The 17856-nt window shown below is 42.9% G+C and overlaps 1 protein-coding gene across 1 annotated transcript in view; it reads left to right on the top strand.

The window, feature by feature from the left end:
- The window catches only part of oprd1a (opioid receptor, delta 1a), a gene marked incomplete at both ends in the record, with an annotated part of 37154 nt that extends 21290 nt beyond the window's left edge, over positions 1-15864 (top strand). Inside the window, 2 exons of the mRNA XM_079521991.1 lie at positions 11652-12007; positions 15335-15864. Of these exons, the coding sequence (XP_079378117.1) occupies positions 11652-12007; positions 15335-15864 (886 nt within the window). The remainder of the gene's footprint in view (positions 1-11651; positions 12008-15334) is intronic.
- Between the last annotated feature and the right edge of the window lie 1992 nt (positions 15865-17856).

The following is a 17856-nucleotide window of genomic DNA, read 5'->3' as shown; positions in this document are numbered from 1 at the left end:
CATTATCAACAATGACTTAATTGGTGGATATAATCATATGTGTCCGTCTGAGCAAGAGAGAGGGGGGAGAGGGGGATGTGGGGAGAGAGAGAGAGAGAGAGAGAGAGCCCCCTTGGGTGTGAGCCATTTTCTGCAAGTAGCCTGAGGATGTTAAATGCTGCTGAATAAACATTGATACACAGAGAGAATAACATCACACACTCCATGGAGGAAAACACCTGCACGTAATGTATACACCATCCAAATTGTAGACACACACACACACACACACACACACACACACACACACACACACACACACACACACACACACACACACACACACACACACACACACACACACACACACACACACACACACACACACACACACACACACACACACACACACACACACACACACACGGGTGTTGTGCAGAGCTCTCACAGTGATGGTTGCTGAGGCGAGGCTGACAGCAACAAGCTGTCATCATCATCATCATCACAGTATGTTCACTGAGTCCTGCCCCCCCCCCTCTCATAGCCGCATGCCATGCCACTATATGTGTGTAACGGTGCCAAAGATTTACTGTTCATAGACACACACAGACTGGAGCAAAAACATAATTTGAAAATATAAGCCAATACATCTGTCCAACAATGCCAGAGGTTAGCTGTTTACAGACGGACAGACGGACGGACAGACAGGAGCAAAAAAATTATAATCCTGCACCTTCATCCATTCCGGTCTCCTGGCGGGGATAACCAGATTAATCAGTTACAAAGCGCGCTCTGTAACATGAAAAGCCAAAAGGTAGACTAACTGCTGAGTGTCAGATGGTGTGGGAGGACAGTGTTGGCAGAACTAAAAAAAGAAAATCAGGCAAGACAAAATAATATCCCTGTTAGAGAGCTATATAATTGTGGTTGTAAGTCATACTAGTCAGTGGTTACATCATCAGTTTGTGTGTGTGTGTGTGTGTGTGTGTGTGTGTGTGTGTGTGTGTGTGTGTGTGTGTGTGTGTGTGTGTGCGTGCGTGAATGTGTGCCTCCCTGGTCTGGAGCATTAATTAGTGAACGAGTAAAACAGATGGAGTTTACGACCAAAAAATACTAAATAGTAGGCGTGCATTATCAACAATGACTTAATTGGTGGATATAATCATATGTGTCCGTCTGAGCAAGAGAGAGGGGGGAGAGGGGGATGTGGGGAGAGAGAGAGAGAGAGAGAGAGAGCCCCCTTGGGTGTGAGCCATTTTCTGCAAGTAGCCTGAGGATGTTAAATGCTGCTGAATAAACATTGATACACAGAGAGAATAACATCACACACTCCATGGAGGAAAACACCTGCACGTAATGTATACACCATCCAAATTGTAGGCGCACACACACACACACACACACACACACACACACACACACACACACACACACACACACACACACACACACACACACACACACACACACACACACACACACACACACACACACACACACACACACACACACACACACACACACACACACACACACACACACACACACACACACACACGGGTGTTGTGCAGAGCTCTCACAGTGATGGTTGCTGAGGCGAGGCTGACAGCAACAAGCTGTCATCATCATCATCATCACAGTATGTTCACTGAGTCCTGCCCCCCCCCCTCTCATAGCCGCATGCCATGCCATGCCACTATATGTGTGTAACGGTGCCAAAGATTTACTGTTCATAGACACACACAGACTGGAGCAAAAACATAATTTGAAAATATAAGCCAATACATCTGTCCAACAATGCCAGAGGTTAGCTGTTTACAGACGGACAGACGGACGGACAGACAGGAGCAAAAAAATTATAATCCTGCACCTTCATCCATTCCGGTCTCCTGGCGGGGATAACCAGATTAATCAGTTACAAAGCGCGCTCTGTAACATGAAAAGCCAAAAGGTAGACTAACTGCTGAGTGTCAGATGGTGTGGGAGGACAGTGTTGGCAGGAATCAGCTGTTGCTCAGCGGGAGAGGAGAGCTTGGCTGTCGCTAACCCTGCCTTAATTAACGTTATGATCAGTTGAAGAACTTCAGTATTGCAGGCAGCAGAAGGGGGTAGAGCTCTCAATACACCAACTGCCGCGCAGGGATGTTCAGTTGAGAGTGTGGGCACTGTGATTGGGTGTGTGGCTGGCCAGTTTTGTTTTAGAAATGAAAACATAAAAGTCTACAGGTGACTTCAAATATATGCTTAAAAGTAACAAGTAATGACAACCTTCGTAGAAGTGAAGTCTAATATAACACATAATTGTCTTGGAAATGTGGAGTAAAAAAGTAAATATTAATACTCAAGTAAAGTACATACTATAGCCTACTCAAAACATTTACTTAAGTGTAAATCTATTGGGTTATGTCCACTGCTGAAGAGGTGGAGAAGGAGAGAGCTTATTTGATTTCACCATCGCAATAATATTGGACACCAAAACCTGAACACACTGATCGTTGTCAGTGCAATAACCCCGGAAAGATAAAACAAATCATAAAAGGTTAAGCACAGTGGATCTGCAGGGTGCATTCTAATGGTGTGTGTATGTATCCAGTGGGATTCATGTCTCATGATCTTTACATGTTCAGTAAGAATGAATCGTATGAATCATCTTTATTATGTCCAACAGACAGCATAATTGTTCATATACAGAATGGATGTTCTGATGGTGACTCACTGGCTTCAAGGACAGAATAGACTGGGACTAGGAATCAGAATAGTACAAGCAGTTGCCAGTAGCCATTGTGGATTATTGGTGTATCTGTATCTGTGTGTATAATTGTATATGTGCTGGTGGCTGAAGCCTTACCAGTGGTGGAAAAAAGTACTCTTTAAGTAAAAGTATCAATACTGCAATATAGAAATACTTTGTTACAAGTAAAAGTCCATGATTCAAAATGTACTTGAGTAAAAGTACAAATGCATTGGCATCAAAATGTAGTAAAAGTAGTTACGTAAGTACAAATACATCAAAATTGTACTTACGTACAGTACTTAAGTAAATGTATAGTTACTTTCCAACACTAACTACATTTTTATTTTCTTTACTATAGTTACTTTGAAGATTTAGATTTTTATTACAAAACATATATTAACCATGCACTTCATTTCGGCCATTTGGAAATTGCAGATCTACAAGCTCACAATACATTGTATGCATACAAGACACATGTCTGCCATTTCCAAAATATTTATTTTATACATTTAAAAACTTGAAATAGGACATTCTGCACAATGACTACTTTTACTTTTGGTGCTGTAAGTACATTCTGATGCCAATACTTTTGTAAGCTACTTTTACACAAGTAAATTTTAAATACCAGACTTTTACTTCTAACAGAGTATTTCTACATTGCAGGATTGAAGTAATGAATGTGAGTACTTTTTCCACCACTGCTTGTCGGTTTAGCTTAGAATCACATCTGATGAGCTTCCATTCCACATCGCATTATAGCAGTCATTATGAATGACAAACCAGCTGAGACAGACAGATCAGACTATAATCAATTCCGCTTCATTTCAGCAATGAGGGGGACGTTGACGTTGCTCTCTTTGGATGTTAAGAAAATGATCAAGATTTAGCACAGTAGGCGGCCAGTGTCTTCCACCATCTGTTTAAGAATTAAATAGGAGGCTTTTAGCAGGAGCACTCAACTGGGCAGCGTTGAGGAGCTTATTCCCTCTGAAGGTTCCCTCGCTGGGCATGTGCTATACCAGATAAATGTGTCAGAAAGAAGCTTGGACAACCATGACAGCCTGAGGCAGGGCATATGCAGCTGGCATACAAAAAAGTCGCCGCCGATTAAACCATCACATGCCGTGATTCTGCTCAGCAAGAGCTTGACGTGCCGTAACGTGACATCCAGCAATGAAAGCAGATTTCATGGCACATTGTGACTTCTACAAGCCTTCATAACAAGCTATGAAACGGAAACATAAAAAAGCCTCTCCTTCCTGAATTAATGATGTTCACTGAACCTTGAACTGCTCTGTGAACTCACTGCTGGCTAATTAGGACATGGTGAACGTGAGCGAGCGTGTAGGGGAGAGCTGCTGTTTCTTCACAGCTCGTGTGATTTATGCATAAACACCTGTCAGCCACCATCCGCTCTCACAAATTCGACCATAATGTCTCGTCGCAGCAGGATCGAGCAGTGCACCTGCTGATGCGGCTGCATGCTTTGCAACAGTGGAAGCAACCTGCAGCTCTCTGCCCAGAGAAAATCCATGCAAATCACTGTATTACCATGAACAAAAGTCCCCTGCAGCAAGTTCTACTGTTGGCTATTTGATGGCATATGCCACCAATTAAGTGCTGCCACTCAAGCACCAGGATGTCACTGTGCATGTTGAGCACAATGCCTGAAAATGCCACGGAGAATAGCAGATCTATAAGGTCACTCTGTGCTTGTAGATATGCTGTTTTTTGGTGTTAAAAACGACAGCAGGGTAAAAGTGTGGCAGGCTGCACAAGTTGTACTGTTATGTAAGGCACACAGCTACAGTTAATCAAGTTAAATTAATAAGTGGATGTAGGTGTGGACAGTGCATTGACAATACTGTTGACTATACTGTCTATACTAAACCATTATTTATTTGATTAGCTGCATCTGTGTTGCCGTGTTTCGAATCTGCTGTTTTTTTTTTATACCTGCATTGGAACCAAATCAGCCTGTCATTTCATGCCTGCCTCTTTAATATCTCAGGCTTAAACGAGCCTAAAATCTGAAGATCTCTCAGACACATGAGCATTTGTGCCTGTCGTAGACATGCGCAGAGCAAGTTCAGTCAGGGAACCTCAGTTCAGTCGCTGCCGGCCGTTAATTGGGCCACCTCAGCATCACGCTCTCATTCACATGATTCACTCAGCCAATCACACACTCACTCCATCTTCATACCGGCTAATTTAACCGGAGGTTTGCATTCCTCTGCCTGCTTGCTGCTGCTGTATCAGCGTGCCGCTGTATACAAACCTGCTACTCACCCACCTCCACCCCAGCTACCACCTGTCGTTTTGGATCTACCGTTTGGTACGGGGGATTCGGAGTCCCTATGGCCGGGACTGATGCACTTGATCTGAGTGCCTAAAAAGCAGATCCAATATATCGCCAAACCATAATAAATATACTGCATTGCTCATCTATATTCAATAAAATATATATTACATCCTTCTTGAGTTGTCCGACTGAAACTTTATAAGTCTAATTCCATTTTACAAAGCATTTTACTATTTGACCATTAAATCAGTATCAAATCCTTCACAACTCTGTGTTCACTGAAGCCCTTAGGCACTTAACGGGAGGCACCGGGGTGGTACAGGGTGGTCATGCGCCAGCACAGATTAGAAGAGAGGAAATAACTTCCTTTGAATAACAGTGGAATCAGGAACGTGATTGGCACTACAAATGTAATCCTCCCCTGACAGTTCACAAGGCCGAATTAAAGGGTTGTAACAGATTGATAGGGCATTACTACAGTACAGTACTACAGTAAGTTTGTGCGTGCGTGCGTGCGTGCGTGGGATCTTTGATAAACCAAAATTTGAAAATCAAACCATGCAGGTGAAAAGGCTTTCTAAAATGTGCATATGAAAGTTTCATGGAAATGGAAATACCCAATATTTTATATTAACAGCTTCCCCAGAGGCATAGCATTATGCATGGCATTACAATAGCTGCTGTGAATACTTAAAGAATATTCCCATCCTGACCATGGCACAGTGGTGGCTCCAGACAATTTTTATTGAGGGTGCTGGAAGGGAGCTTGACTATTAGTATTAATGGAGGTGCTACATCCCGTGCACTCACACATGTTGCGCACACACTTTTTTCCGGGATTCCGCAGAGAAAAAGTATTGATTCCGCAGAGAACAATCCTGACCAGTAAAGTGAGTACCACAGACGAAAAACAGTCTTAAGTCCAAATTTCATTCTGACCCCTCCACGAAAAGGCCTCGTTGTCCTGAACGCTGTTTTTCGTCTGTGGCATTCTAGCAAAAATCGATTTTGTTAACAGTCAAGTAAAATCCTTCATGAAATAGATACAACTAGAAAAAGTGCCCTTCTGGGCACAGGTCTCCACCAGGAGGATAGGAGTGTGTGTGTGATGTTTGGCAAAATGTTTAGGAGCAATATAAATGTGTGTGTGTGTGTGTGTGTGTGAGACGCGGCTTGGCCTGTGGTAGCGCCACCATGAGGCTGATTTGAAAACTGTCAAGTGGCATTTCTTCCAAAGCCTAGTGGGAATATGCATGCACAGTTTCACCACAATCGGACGCTGCGTTGAGTAGTTGTGGCGATTTGTACAAAACGGGTACAATGCGGGCTACTCCTGAAAAGTTTAGAAGCCAATCGTAGCCAATGAGGCTGGATTATGTGAAATCAAACAAACCCGTCTTGATCACATGACTATGAAGAGCATGTGTACCGATTTGCGTGAAATTTGGATAAAATTTGAAAATGTGTTTTACATATGTCAGCCTCCTGGTGGCGCTATAATGAGCAGATGTGAAACATTCCAGGCAAAGGTTTTTCCTTGGCCTCTAGGGAGTTGGCATACAAAGTTATCCACAGATCCGTGCAGTTAGAGGTAAAAACACTTTTCGGCCAGTTATAGCACCACCATGAGGCTGAGTTGAAAATGTTCATGTGGCATTTCCTCCTCGGCCTAGTGGGAATGTGCGTGCACAATTTCACGGAAATCACATGATGTGTTCATGATTTGCAGCATTTTGTTTGAAACTGAGCACTCCTGCGAACTTTGGAAGCCAATCTTAGCCAATCAGGATGGAGTCTGAGAAATCTGAAAGACCCGTTTCGTTGAATGGCTCTAAAGAGACTGTACCAATTTGCGTGATGTTTGAACAAAATCTGTAGGTGTACTGTCCAAAAACGGGTGTTGCACAAAGCGGCCTCCTGGTGGCGCTAGAACAGGCCGTTCTGGAAATTTTGGGGGAGAGGTTAATCGTTGGCATCCCGGGAGTGTGTGTGCAAAATTTGGCATCGACCGGGTTAATGGTGCCGGAGATTAGCTGTTCACAGACGGAAGGACGGACGGACACACACACACACACACACACACACACACACACACACACACACACACACACACACACACACGGACACACGGAAGGACGGACGGAGTGCAAAACATACTCTCTCCCCATGCCTTCGGCCTGGTGGAGACAATTAATTGTAATTAGATCTACAAATCACAGAGATGGGACTGCCGATGGAATTAGACTTATAAATCATGTGGATGTGACTGTTTATGTAGATAGATCTACAAATCACGGAGATGGGAAGAAGAGAGGAAGATATAAGTTTAAACAGAGCCTAATGGCACTAATAGCAAGCCAATCTATGAGTGGCCTGAAATATTTAGGCAACATGTGCGATTGTGGTGTTGGCACGATCAAAAATGTGGTTATAAGAGTGAGTTAAGAATTGTGTTCGTAATAATCTTCTCCGCCAAATTCATAATTCTAAAGTGAATATTTTGGCCGGGACAACAATTAGTTTGATAGATTTCCGCGGGAGGAATTTCCGTGTCTACACTCTACTCAACGAGGTCACACACTTTAATGGGGCTCTAATTAGGCCAAACGGCCTACGATGCCCCCTCCCTCCCTACCTTCAAAACAGCACTGAAGTGAAAACCTACCTACTAGCCTTCCCAAGCCGACTTGATTTTAACTTGTTACATGTACCGTTTTAAAATTATCTTTTACTTAGTTTTCCTAATAAAGTTGTCCTTTTCTTACGTTTCCTCCCCTGGCCCCCGCACATGTAAAGCATATTTGAGTACCTATGAAAAGCGCTATAAGTCCCAGATATTATTATTATTAGCCATATACTCAGTTGACCGAGGTCCGCCAGGTCCACTATAGTATTTCCCAATACACATATCTGATTGGCTGAGGAACTCATGTTTGCATCTGAACACAAAAAAAAAACTGTCTGTATGTATTTTTCACGTAACTCCACAGACCCTGACATTGACATTCTCATCGAGGGTAGTAGTATTCAGATAGTATCAGAATTTAAATATCTTGGAATTACACTAGACTCAAACTTGACATTTAAAGTGATGTTAAAAATGTAGCCAATCAAATCAAATTCAATGTATCTAGTTTCAGACACATAAGACCATATCTTACAACTGATGCAGCTAAACTCTTCATGCATGCTATGATTTTTTCCCACATAACGTACTGTTTCACAACCTGGTCACAGACAACTTTAAAACCCATATAGTCTATAGAGTCACTGTACAAACACTTGACCAAAAGCCCAACCGTTACCACCATTGCCACAAAAGTACAACTTATTTAATTTTAGAGAGCATGTCAGCAACTATAGAGAGATGTTCTGGTAGGGTCGCAGTGCATATACACCGCTCATTACAAACACTAATGCACATTAGAGAGTTCAGCGGTGCAGAAAACCTGGTCTACAGAGATGTGGAGAAAGGTTACAGTATACAGAGATGTGGAGAAAGGTTACAGTATAATGGTTATATGAGTCATCCTTCACCAATATTGGGTGAGTGTGCGGCATGCATGTGCGGTGTACATCAATAGAACGGTACAGGCCTGAATTCTTGACCCCTACAGCGATGACGTCTGGTAGCTCTGTTGGGGGTCTTTTCCTGGCATGATTTGGGTGCACTTGTCCCCTAAGGGAATATCAGGTTATTCTGTGAGTGACGGTGTATTTGACAGTCCTTTGTGCTGCTAGCTAGCTGACAGGCTGCATAACCAAGATCCCATCTGACTCCTGTTGAACTTGTGGTACATTTGCATATAGAATCCAGAAATTATATATTATACAATATACTGTATATATTTTTTGTGAAATGTCATGTTGAAATTATAAAGAAGAGTATTGTATTGATGTACTTTAAGGTATATTCAGTATATCGGTATATCTTTTGATGGAATATAGGCTTTTACATCACATAAAAATATAGCCGGGTTTAGTGATGGTTTGACAAAAGTTGGGTTTAGTGTATATAGGGTTAAGGACTTAAGCATGCCGGAAACATTTAATTGATACATTAAATTATACCTATATATATTCACACATTGATATAATATACATAATATATGAACCAAGTTCCAGTAATCAATATGGCATTCTGTGCACGCACTGTATGCCGTCTTGTACTGTACATACAGTAGAATATGAAAGTCCTGTGAGAATACATTCCTTTTAGGAGGCTTACTGCTGTGAAGTAGCATATAATGAATAGTGAATACTGTGTATACACTGTAGTACAGTAAGCATCCCTGTTGAGAATCACTGACCCTGCATATGTCAATGTGTGTACCTTCAGAAAACTACTGCAAAGCACCAAGAGTGCCTTGGTGCCTTAAGAGACCGACAGTGAAGAAAGAACAACATTTTGGATTGGATTAAAGAATATTCACACACGCACGCACACACACACACCACCTGGGGGAAATTACATAACTGAAAAGTAGTTCTGTAGTTAAATAAAAAAATTGTTTTAAATTGTTTAATGCCTATGGGTCTTCCCTGTGAGTAAATGATGCTTAGAGAACAAGCCAGTTTTATCTATAGTCGTTATCTCAAATAACTAGAGCTCAGCCAGCCATGGAGAATTAGCATTCCATGGTGTGTGCTCTGCCTATCGTCTGTCGGCCTGTGGAAACCTCCCAATATGAGGTTTGGAATTTAAATCCTGAAAGGTTTCGGACATTTACAGACATATTGTCATGATGCAGAGGGTTGAACCCATATGCAGACAGCACACAGCAAACGAGGGAAGATTTCAAAGTATTTAATAAGGAAAGAAATGGCAAAATCTTACAATGAAGTTGAACTCAGGAATCCAGGCATAAATCTCACACATGAGTAGATCGCAGGAAACAGGACAAAAACTCACACTTGAGTAGAACGCAGGAATCAAACAGAAGAATGACAAGTAGTCAAACAGGAACATGCACCGACGACTCAAATCAAACTATGAACTGACAAAGAAGGTTTGCAATGAGTCCAGTTATATAGGGGGCAGGCTGATTGTAGAAGTGTTCACAGGTGGGATGACGAGGGAGTTGGAGACAGGTGAGTAAATGGGACTGCAGTGTGGAATGGAAAGTGGGAGTGGCCAGGGCTGACATGGTCTGTGGAGAGACAGACCCTGACACATATTATGTCCGAAACTGTTACTTTTCAGGATTAAAATTCAAAAGCAGCAAAAGTAGCAGATCGACAGGCTGGAAATGCGGTTGAAATCTGCTACCTTTGAAGAACAAATATGGATAAGAGGTTTCTGCCCGACAGCAGCGATATACAGTATCAACGATATCGAACGAGGCAATTAGTTCTCATCTAAGGCTATAAAAACACCACTGCAAGCATCATTTACACATCCCTGTTCCCACCACCCACTGGACTATATCATCACTGTCGACCAGAAACCTTTCTGTTTTTTATGTTGTCCCCGCTCCCGCTATAAAGTAAGGCTCCGCCCTACATTGTACTTCATCATCATGTCTTGCACAAAAGTAGCACCCATGCAGATGCGTTTCTTGTGTGTGAACTGAGTGGTGCAACTCTGTGTGGGGGTCCCCGGGGGCCCCCGCGTCCGAAACGGTCGAGAATTAGCAGACAACACTCTCTCTCTCACAAGTAAGAGTGTATTCTCTCTCTCTCTCTCTCTCTCTCTCTCTCTCTCTCGCATGCATGATGCACGTTCCACATTGTAATTAGCAGGCAACAGTGCAACATTATCTCTCTCTCTCTCTGGTTCTAACACAACAGCGCCACTTTTGCCCCTAATGGTAGGGACATACAGACATAGGGAGAGACATAGGGACGGACATTGCTGTTCCTTGGAGTGGCTGCACCACTCAATTATTATGAAAGAATTATAAAATAAAATTGAGGTGCAAATACTTGAGCCAACACAATTTCAGAGTAAAAGTTGCAATGGTTTTACTTACTCTAAGGTATTTACATTATTTACATTTATTTAGACAAAATATATGCATAGGGCATACAATGAACATAATTGCATAAGCTACTACCAAGGGGCACAGGTGTCCAGGTGTCAGCTAAGGAAACAAAAGACAGACTAAGTCGTAACAAAAGCCTGCCTACCTAACTACTCTAACCAAAACATCTATGTGTACGTGGTGCCTATGTATGTATAGACTCTAGAGGCCTTTCCTGTGCCAAGGCAGGGAATATACAATATAATTTACATTAGTAGGAGAACATGAAGGAGAGAACATGAAGGATGAAGTATGCTCTCGGAAATAAAAAATTGAGACAAAACAAGGCTACAAAGGGACAAGGCTACAAATAAGTGAACTGGTTGAGAGAGCATGAGCTCAGGTGGGACCCAGCCTTTTACAGCAGATGGTTGTGATTGGATGAAGGTGGAGTCAGGTTGATTCACAGATGAGGTGGTTGGTGACTTCAAACCTGCAGGGAATGATAGAGGGGAGAGGGAAGGAGAGTACTCTTTCATACTACAATGGATCAATTTATTTTTTTCCATGTCCTATACATACAAATATAAAAGTAACCATTTGTTTCATACAGCTGCTCTCCTCACTGCTAATCCCACAACTAATGTTCCCTTTGCTGTGTGACCCTGAGCAGATACACCAAGATGAAGACGGCCACAAACATCTACATCTTCAACCTGGCTCTGGCTGACGCCTTGGCCACCAGCACGCTTCCCTTCCAGAGCGCCAAATACCTCATGAACACGTGGGCCTTCGGCGAGGTGCTGTGCAAAGTGGTCATCGCTATAGACTACTACAACATGTTCACCAGCATCTTCACGCTCACCATGATGAGCGTGGATCGCTACATCGCCGTGTGCCACCCCGTCAGAGCTCTGGAGTTCAGAACGCCTGCCAAAGCCAAGCTGATCAACGTCCTTGTCTGGGTGCTGTCCTCGGCCATCGGGGTGCCCATCATGGTCATGGCGGTGACCAAGGTGTCAGACACTGGTGAGATAATTACCCATGTTTGTGTTATCAATCAATCAATCAATCAATCAATCAATCAATCAATCAATCAATAAATAAATATTGTCTATATACATCGATATAAATACATTCATGAATCCACTTGCTGACTGGCTGTCAGTATTGAGCAATTTTTGTTATAGGGGTTTCTTGTGACCCTACCATTAACATCCAATATAAGGCAAAACTGTCAAAACTGTCAAACTTTCCTTATGCTTTAAGTAGCATGTGACATGTCAAACTAGGGGGTTTTCATGATTCTGAAATCTGAATCCATTCCAGGCATTAGTTTTGCACAAAAAACACTCCTTGGGCTAACAATGGCCATAGCCGTCATGACTTAATGTGATGAGATCAGCACAAATGTGATGATGTCAGCACATTTTGGGCACATTTGGGCTATGGCTATGGCTGTTTTTAGCCCGAGTGCTTTTGTGCAAAACTAATGCTTGGAATGGATTCAGAATCATGAAAACCCCCTACATGTAGGTTGACATGTCACGAGTTTAAAAAGTTTTACATTTTTGTCATTTTTGCCTTACATAGGATGTGATTGGTAGGGTCACAAGAAACTCCTATAAAAGAAATTGCTCAATACCGACAGCCGGTCAGCAAGTGGATTCATGAATGTATGTATATAGACAATAAAAAAGAAAAAAAAAAGACTATACCAAATTTCCCACTTTAAACACAAGAAACCTGTCGGCTGCCGGACTAGTTAGACAGCAGCATAATACTAGAATTCTGAGACTCGTTCAGTCGACACATACGTTTGTACAACAGGTTTCTCAACAGGGCATACATTAACAGTGTTGACTCCCACATTGCAGAACTCCCTTGCACAGTCTGCACCACCTCGGTTTGGTCAACAGTATTTGCATGCAATCATTATAAGTAACCTGACGATTATACAGACTCACCTTCCTGATCTTAATCCACATTAGCGGTACACAGGGGAGTACAACATGCTCTGAAGATGTTTACCTTCACATCAATTGAACATGAGTTTCCTCCCCATGCATTATGTTGAGCATACGGCGCTGCCTATAGATACAACTTGTCATCATCAGTCAGTTGGTCTGTTATTCAATGCCCCAGATACATAATTATGCTACGCATGCTATGCATGATTTCCATTTAGCGAGGACCAATTCTATTTTTGATTGATTGAATACTTTATTAGTCAGAAATGTAAACAGCACGTGGTACAGTCAGACATTAAGGCAAAAAGGATAACACAAAAACAATCCTGGCTGGGGACTTGTTTCCATTGTGGTCCTATGTATTTAATAATTCATCATAAACTGAACTGAGTGGTGTAAGGTCTTATATAGCCTGATCAGCTGTGGTCTGACGTAATGTCTGACGTAATGAAATCACACCCGGGTGAACTGGGTGACCGTAGCAACCATGCTCATTTTTTGTGCACAGACAGACAGACAGACAGACAGACAGACAGACTAACAAAAGCCAGTTGTAGGAGTGGTTTACACCACTCAAAAATAACACCATGATACTGATATCATGATATCCCCCCTACTACAGGTAATTACGAATGTCTTTGGTTGGTGGGGGCATGGCAATCTTTCCTCGCCCCCCATCTCAATTGCTCTTCAGCAACTGACTTTTACTTTTTATGAGTTACATACTGCATATATTGGTTGAGTTTCACACATGAATAGATTGTGTTCAGTCATTTTGTTACAGATGCCTTTTCAATACAATCATAGCGGCACAATGTCATGTGGCTTGTCATAAATCATAGCATCACTTTGCATATGTGATAGGCGAGCGCAAGCATTCATGTCCATGTTCGTGGCGAGCGCAAGCACGTTTGTCATTTAATCATCTTCCTCAGCGGAGTCCCAATTAACAGGGGCTAGTGGGTGAGTTGTGCACCCATGTCAGCCGGATTTGAACAGCCTGAGTGGAGGCAATTCCTCTCACTTGACCACTGAGGCTATCAGAAGGATAACAATCCCTACTGAAATTGCTACCTTGGCAATAGCTGCTCCCCAGCCTGCAAAGTGCTCAGTTAGCCACTTAAACCAGTCGGGTACATATGTCCAGCTTTTATTGCAGATTACATAAGAGGATGTTCTGGAACATCAAGTAACAATCAGTCTTTTGCCAAACCTAAGTTGTTTACCAAAACGCCTATTTAACGAGCCAATTTGGGAATGGGATGCCTCACCCAATTCACGGTGACCTGCTGGTACATGCTGACCTGCATGGTGTCACATACTCATACACTTGGAAAACAAGTTTACTGTGAGCACAAACAAGGCCTATAATATAAATGAGAAAAAGAGGTTGCTCATCAGCAATGGTTTTGAGTATGAGTAGATTACGGTTACAATATGGTTAGGCTACAATATCATATAGGTAAATCTGAATAAGGCACTTTATATTGAGTTTCCACAATAATACATGTCATGTCATCGACAAATCAATACATTACTGTAGGCCTATATTAAATGGAAAAGCAGCAGCAGTGAATGACACCTCCTTTCAATGGGAATTTACCTCTCTTTGTGGTGGTGGTTTTTAAGAGATCAGTGATTTACATTCCACATTTTGGTGGCATAGTAGATAAGGTTTAAAACGGGGGAAGTGGTCCTTTTATTCCGTGTCAGATAAGCTTTCATTACACGGAGCAGCCTTTATTATCCCTGGGTGATGGGAGCGATACAAAGGGGCAATACGTTCTGTAAGAACAGCACTGCTGCTGTTCTCATTATGTCTGATATCAGCACTCACAACTCAAAACAGCAATGACCTCACCTTTTGAACTCTTTTATATATACTCTAGGTAAATATCCGTACCCCCGCCTATGGGACATTATATGCCAGCTACGGATAGTTTCATACCCCGCACTTTCACTTTATCAGTGACAGTTCAGAGCTCTGCCAACCAATAGGAGTGAATGAGATGCGGGTCCAGAGAGAAGTATCAATGCTTTGTTTGTCTAGTAAAGGAGAAACATTTTTACACGTCCGTGGTGGACAGACTACAGTATCTGCCCTAGGAGGGTTGTAAAGGCTGACACATTCTAACCTGCACTTAAGTGTCACTGTGAGATCACTGTGTTCAAACATTGGTTTTTTTCTTGTGTCAGGAGGAGTTAGACACAAACACAGAACGTGCAGACAATATAAGGCTAAATAAGACTTATGTGAGACAGAAAGGATCACCCTGGGGTTTGTCATTGCTGTCAGTAACCACCTTATTGAGCTGATTCCACCTGACTCTCTCTCTCTCTCTCTCTCTCTCTCTCTCTCTCTCTCTCTCTCTCTCTCTCTCTCTAGGTAAAGTCATCTGCATGTTGAAGTTCCCTGATCCAGACTGGTACTGGGACACAGTGACTAAGATCTGCGTGTTCATCTTTGCGTTCGTGGTGCCGGTGATGGTCATCACCATCTGCTATGGCCTGATGATCCTGCGTCTGAAGAGCGTGCGGCTGCTGTCCGGCTCCAAGGAGAAGGACCGCAACATGAGGAGGATCACCCGCATGGTGCTGGTGATCGTGGCAGCCTTCGTCATCTGCTGGACACCCATCCACATCTTCATCATCGTCAAGACCATGGTGGACATTGACACCAGGAACCCCTTGGTGATCGCCAGCTGGCACCTGTGCATCGCCCTGGGCTACACCAACAGCAGCCTCAATCCCGTCCTCTACGCCTTCCTGGACGAGAACTTCAAGAGGTGCTTCCGGGATTTCTGCCTGCCCTGCCGGCCCACAGCGGACCAGAACAGCCTGAGCAGAGGTCGGAACACCACCAGGGAACCGGTGTCCGTCTGCGCCCCGTCGGAACCAGGGAAGAAGCCGGTATGACTAGGCATGGAGCGGATCACCCGCGGCTCTCGATCTCGGAGGATCCAGCACGATCTGCAGACAGAGGTGACACAAATCTCTACCACGGAGTTCTGAGAGTGTCTTGGCAAGTCCAAGAGGGATTTACATCTGTTGTTATCCAGAATATATTCAAAGGAAAGGCTAAAAGATTCAGTGACGCAAAATACGTTTCATTCCATGTTTTTTCGCTGACTGGGGGTCAAATCAGAAAATGGAGTTCTTTTTTTATTAAGAACTTTAAATGTGTTGCCTTTAATATGGGATGTTACACAGAAGATGATAGTTCAAACTGTTCTGTACATGACTGTATGTTTACAATTACAACACCCCCCCACTCTCTCTCTCTCTCTCTCTCTCTCTCTCTGAGTGACTGCCTCACAGCTTCAGTCTGATAATCAGGCTAATTATCTGCTCCATGCACACCAGTACAGGGCTTCTTCGTTATGTAAACAAAGCAAAGAATTACCTGAATAATGATGTATCTTGTGCAGCAAAAAGTACAATATTGGTCATCTTTGATGGATACCCAAATGTCCATCAAAGAGGACAGAATACATACTCTATGCACGCAAAATAACTATTCCTATACTTCCTACTGCCCCTTCCCTACTTCATTCGCTGGTGTTATATGATACTAATAATGAAGGCTCTGTTCCATTCTGGTCAAACAGAGTCAGGGTGCTTGGCTCACTGGAAACACTACACCAGTGGGTCTCAAAGTGTCCTTGAGTGTTCCAAATGCCATGGGTTACAAATGAGTGTGCAACTCTGATAGTGTACAAATGGTTCCATTTGAGTGTACAAATGGTTCCATACAAATGGTTCCATTTGTACACTCTCTGAGTTATGGGGGGTTTGAGAACCACTGTACACTAAATGGAACAGAGCCTTCATTAGTATCATTGGTAACACCTGTGAAGGAAGTAGGGAAGCGTCCCAGAAGTAGGACGAGTTATTCTGTATGCATAGAGCCTATACGAGCGACACAGCGCCTGCATTCTCGTTCTGTGAATACACAGGCAAACAATCGCTCCGTGAGTAAAAGCCAAGTGTACTGGATTGCAGACGGATGTGTGCGCGAGGCGAGCGCGAACGTGACAATTTCACTGCGTCGTTCCAGTTTGTCACTCCGCCTGTCTGACTGCCTATAATGAATGACAAAGTTCTGTGTGAGAAGCCCTTACATTAGCTAAGACAAAGACATTGTCAAACAATAGCCTTACTGCTTCAAAGTTCTCCATGTTCTGGGAAAAAAAGAAAGAAAGAAAAATCTCCTAAATTTAACTCTAAACCTTGGCATCAAAGAGACGTGCATTCAAAATGTTCCATTTCTCAAACAGAAGTCAGATTGTGACTCCAGTGACAACCCGTTTTTCATCTCTGTCTTCAAAGACATCGCAAATCTCAACGTCTGTTGAGTATTACAGCACAGAAACAAACAAAAGAGCATTGGCCACTGCCTGCTGGATGCACAACAAGGTCACTGAGACACTGAAATTCAAAGAGCATTTTGGAATCTGGGTTAGTATCCAGTATGCTGCACTAGAGAACTTTTGGGGGGAAAACATCTGCTTTGATTGAGAATAATGTCTGCCATGAATAGATGAATGTTTAAACGGACACAACCCCCCTCTCCTGTACAGAAACACTGAATCCTGATTGTGCAGGTTCTGTTTTTCACCTATATCACTGTCAAGGGCAACTGGGAAACTGTGAGAATCACTGTGGAACTCTAGAAGAATAAACAGTCACAAGAAGACAACAGAAGACTGTGGACTACAGAGTATGAACACTCACTGTTTTTAGGGAGCACTTCAGCCATTTTCAACCTTATCTTCATATACTGCTCCTTACTATAATGATGCTCATTAAAAGAAAGCACAATTTCTGCCTACTCAATGTGCCTCATTAGTGGGTTATATGGACATTTCAGAGACCTGCCTACCAATGACAGCATCCATGGGGACAGGT

Source organism: Electrona antarctica, assembly GCF_951216825.1.
Source record: "Electrona antarctica genome assembly, chromosome: 15".
Classification (NCBI taxonomy): domain Eukaryota; kingdom Metazoa; phylum Chordata; class Actinopteri; order Myctophiformes; family Myctophidae; genus Electrona; species Electrona antarctica.
This window is presented reverse-complemented; position numbering and strand designations above follow the sequence as displayed.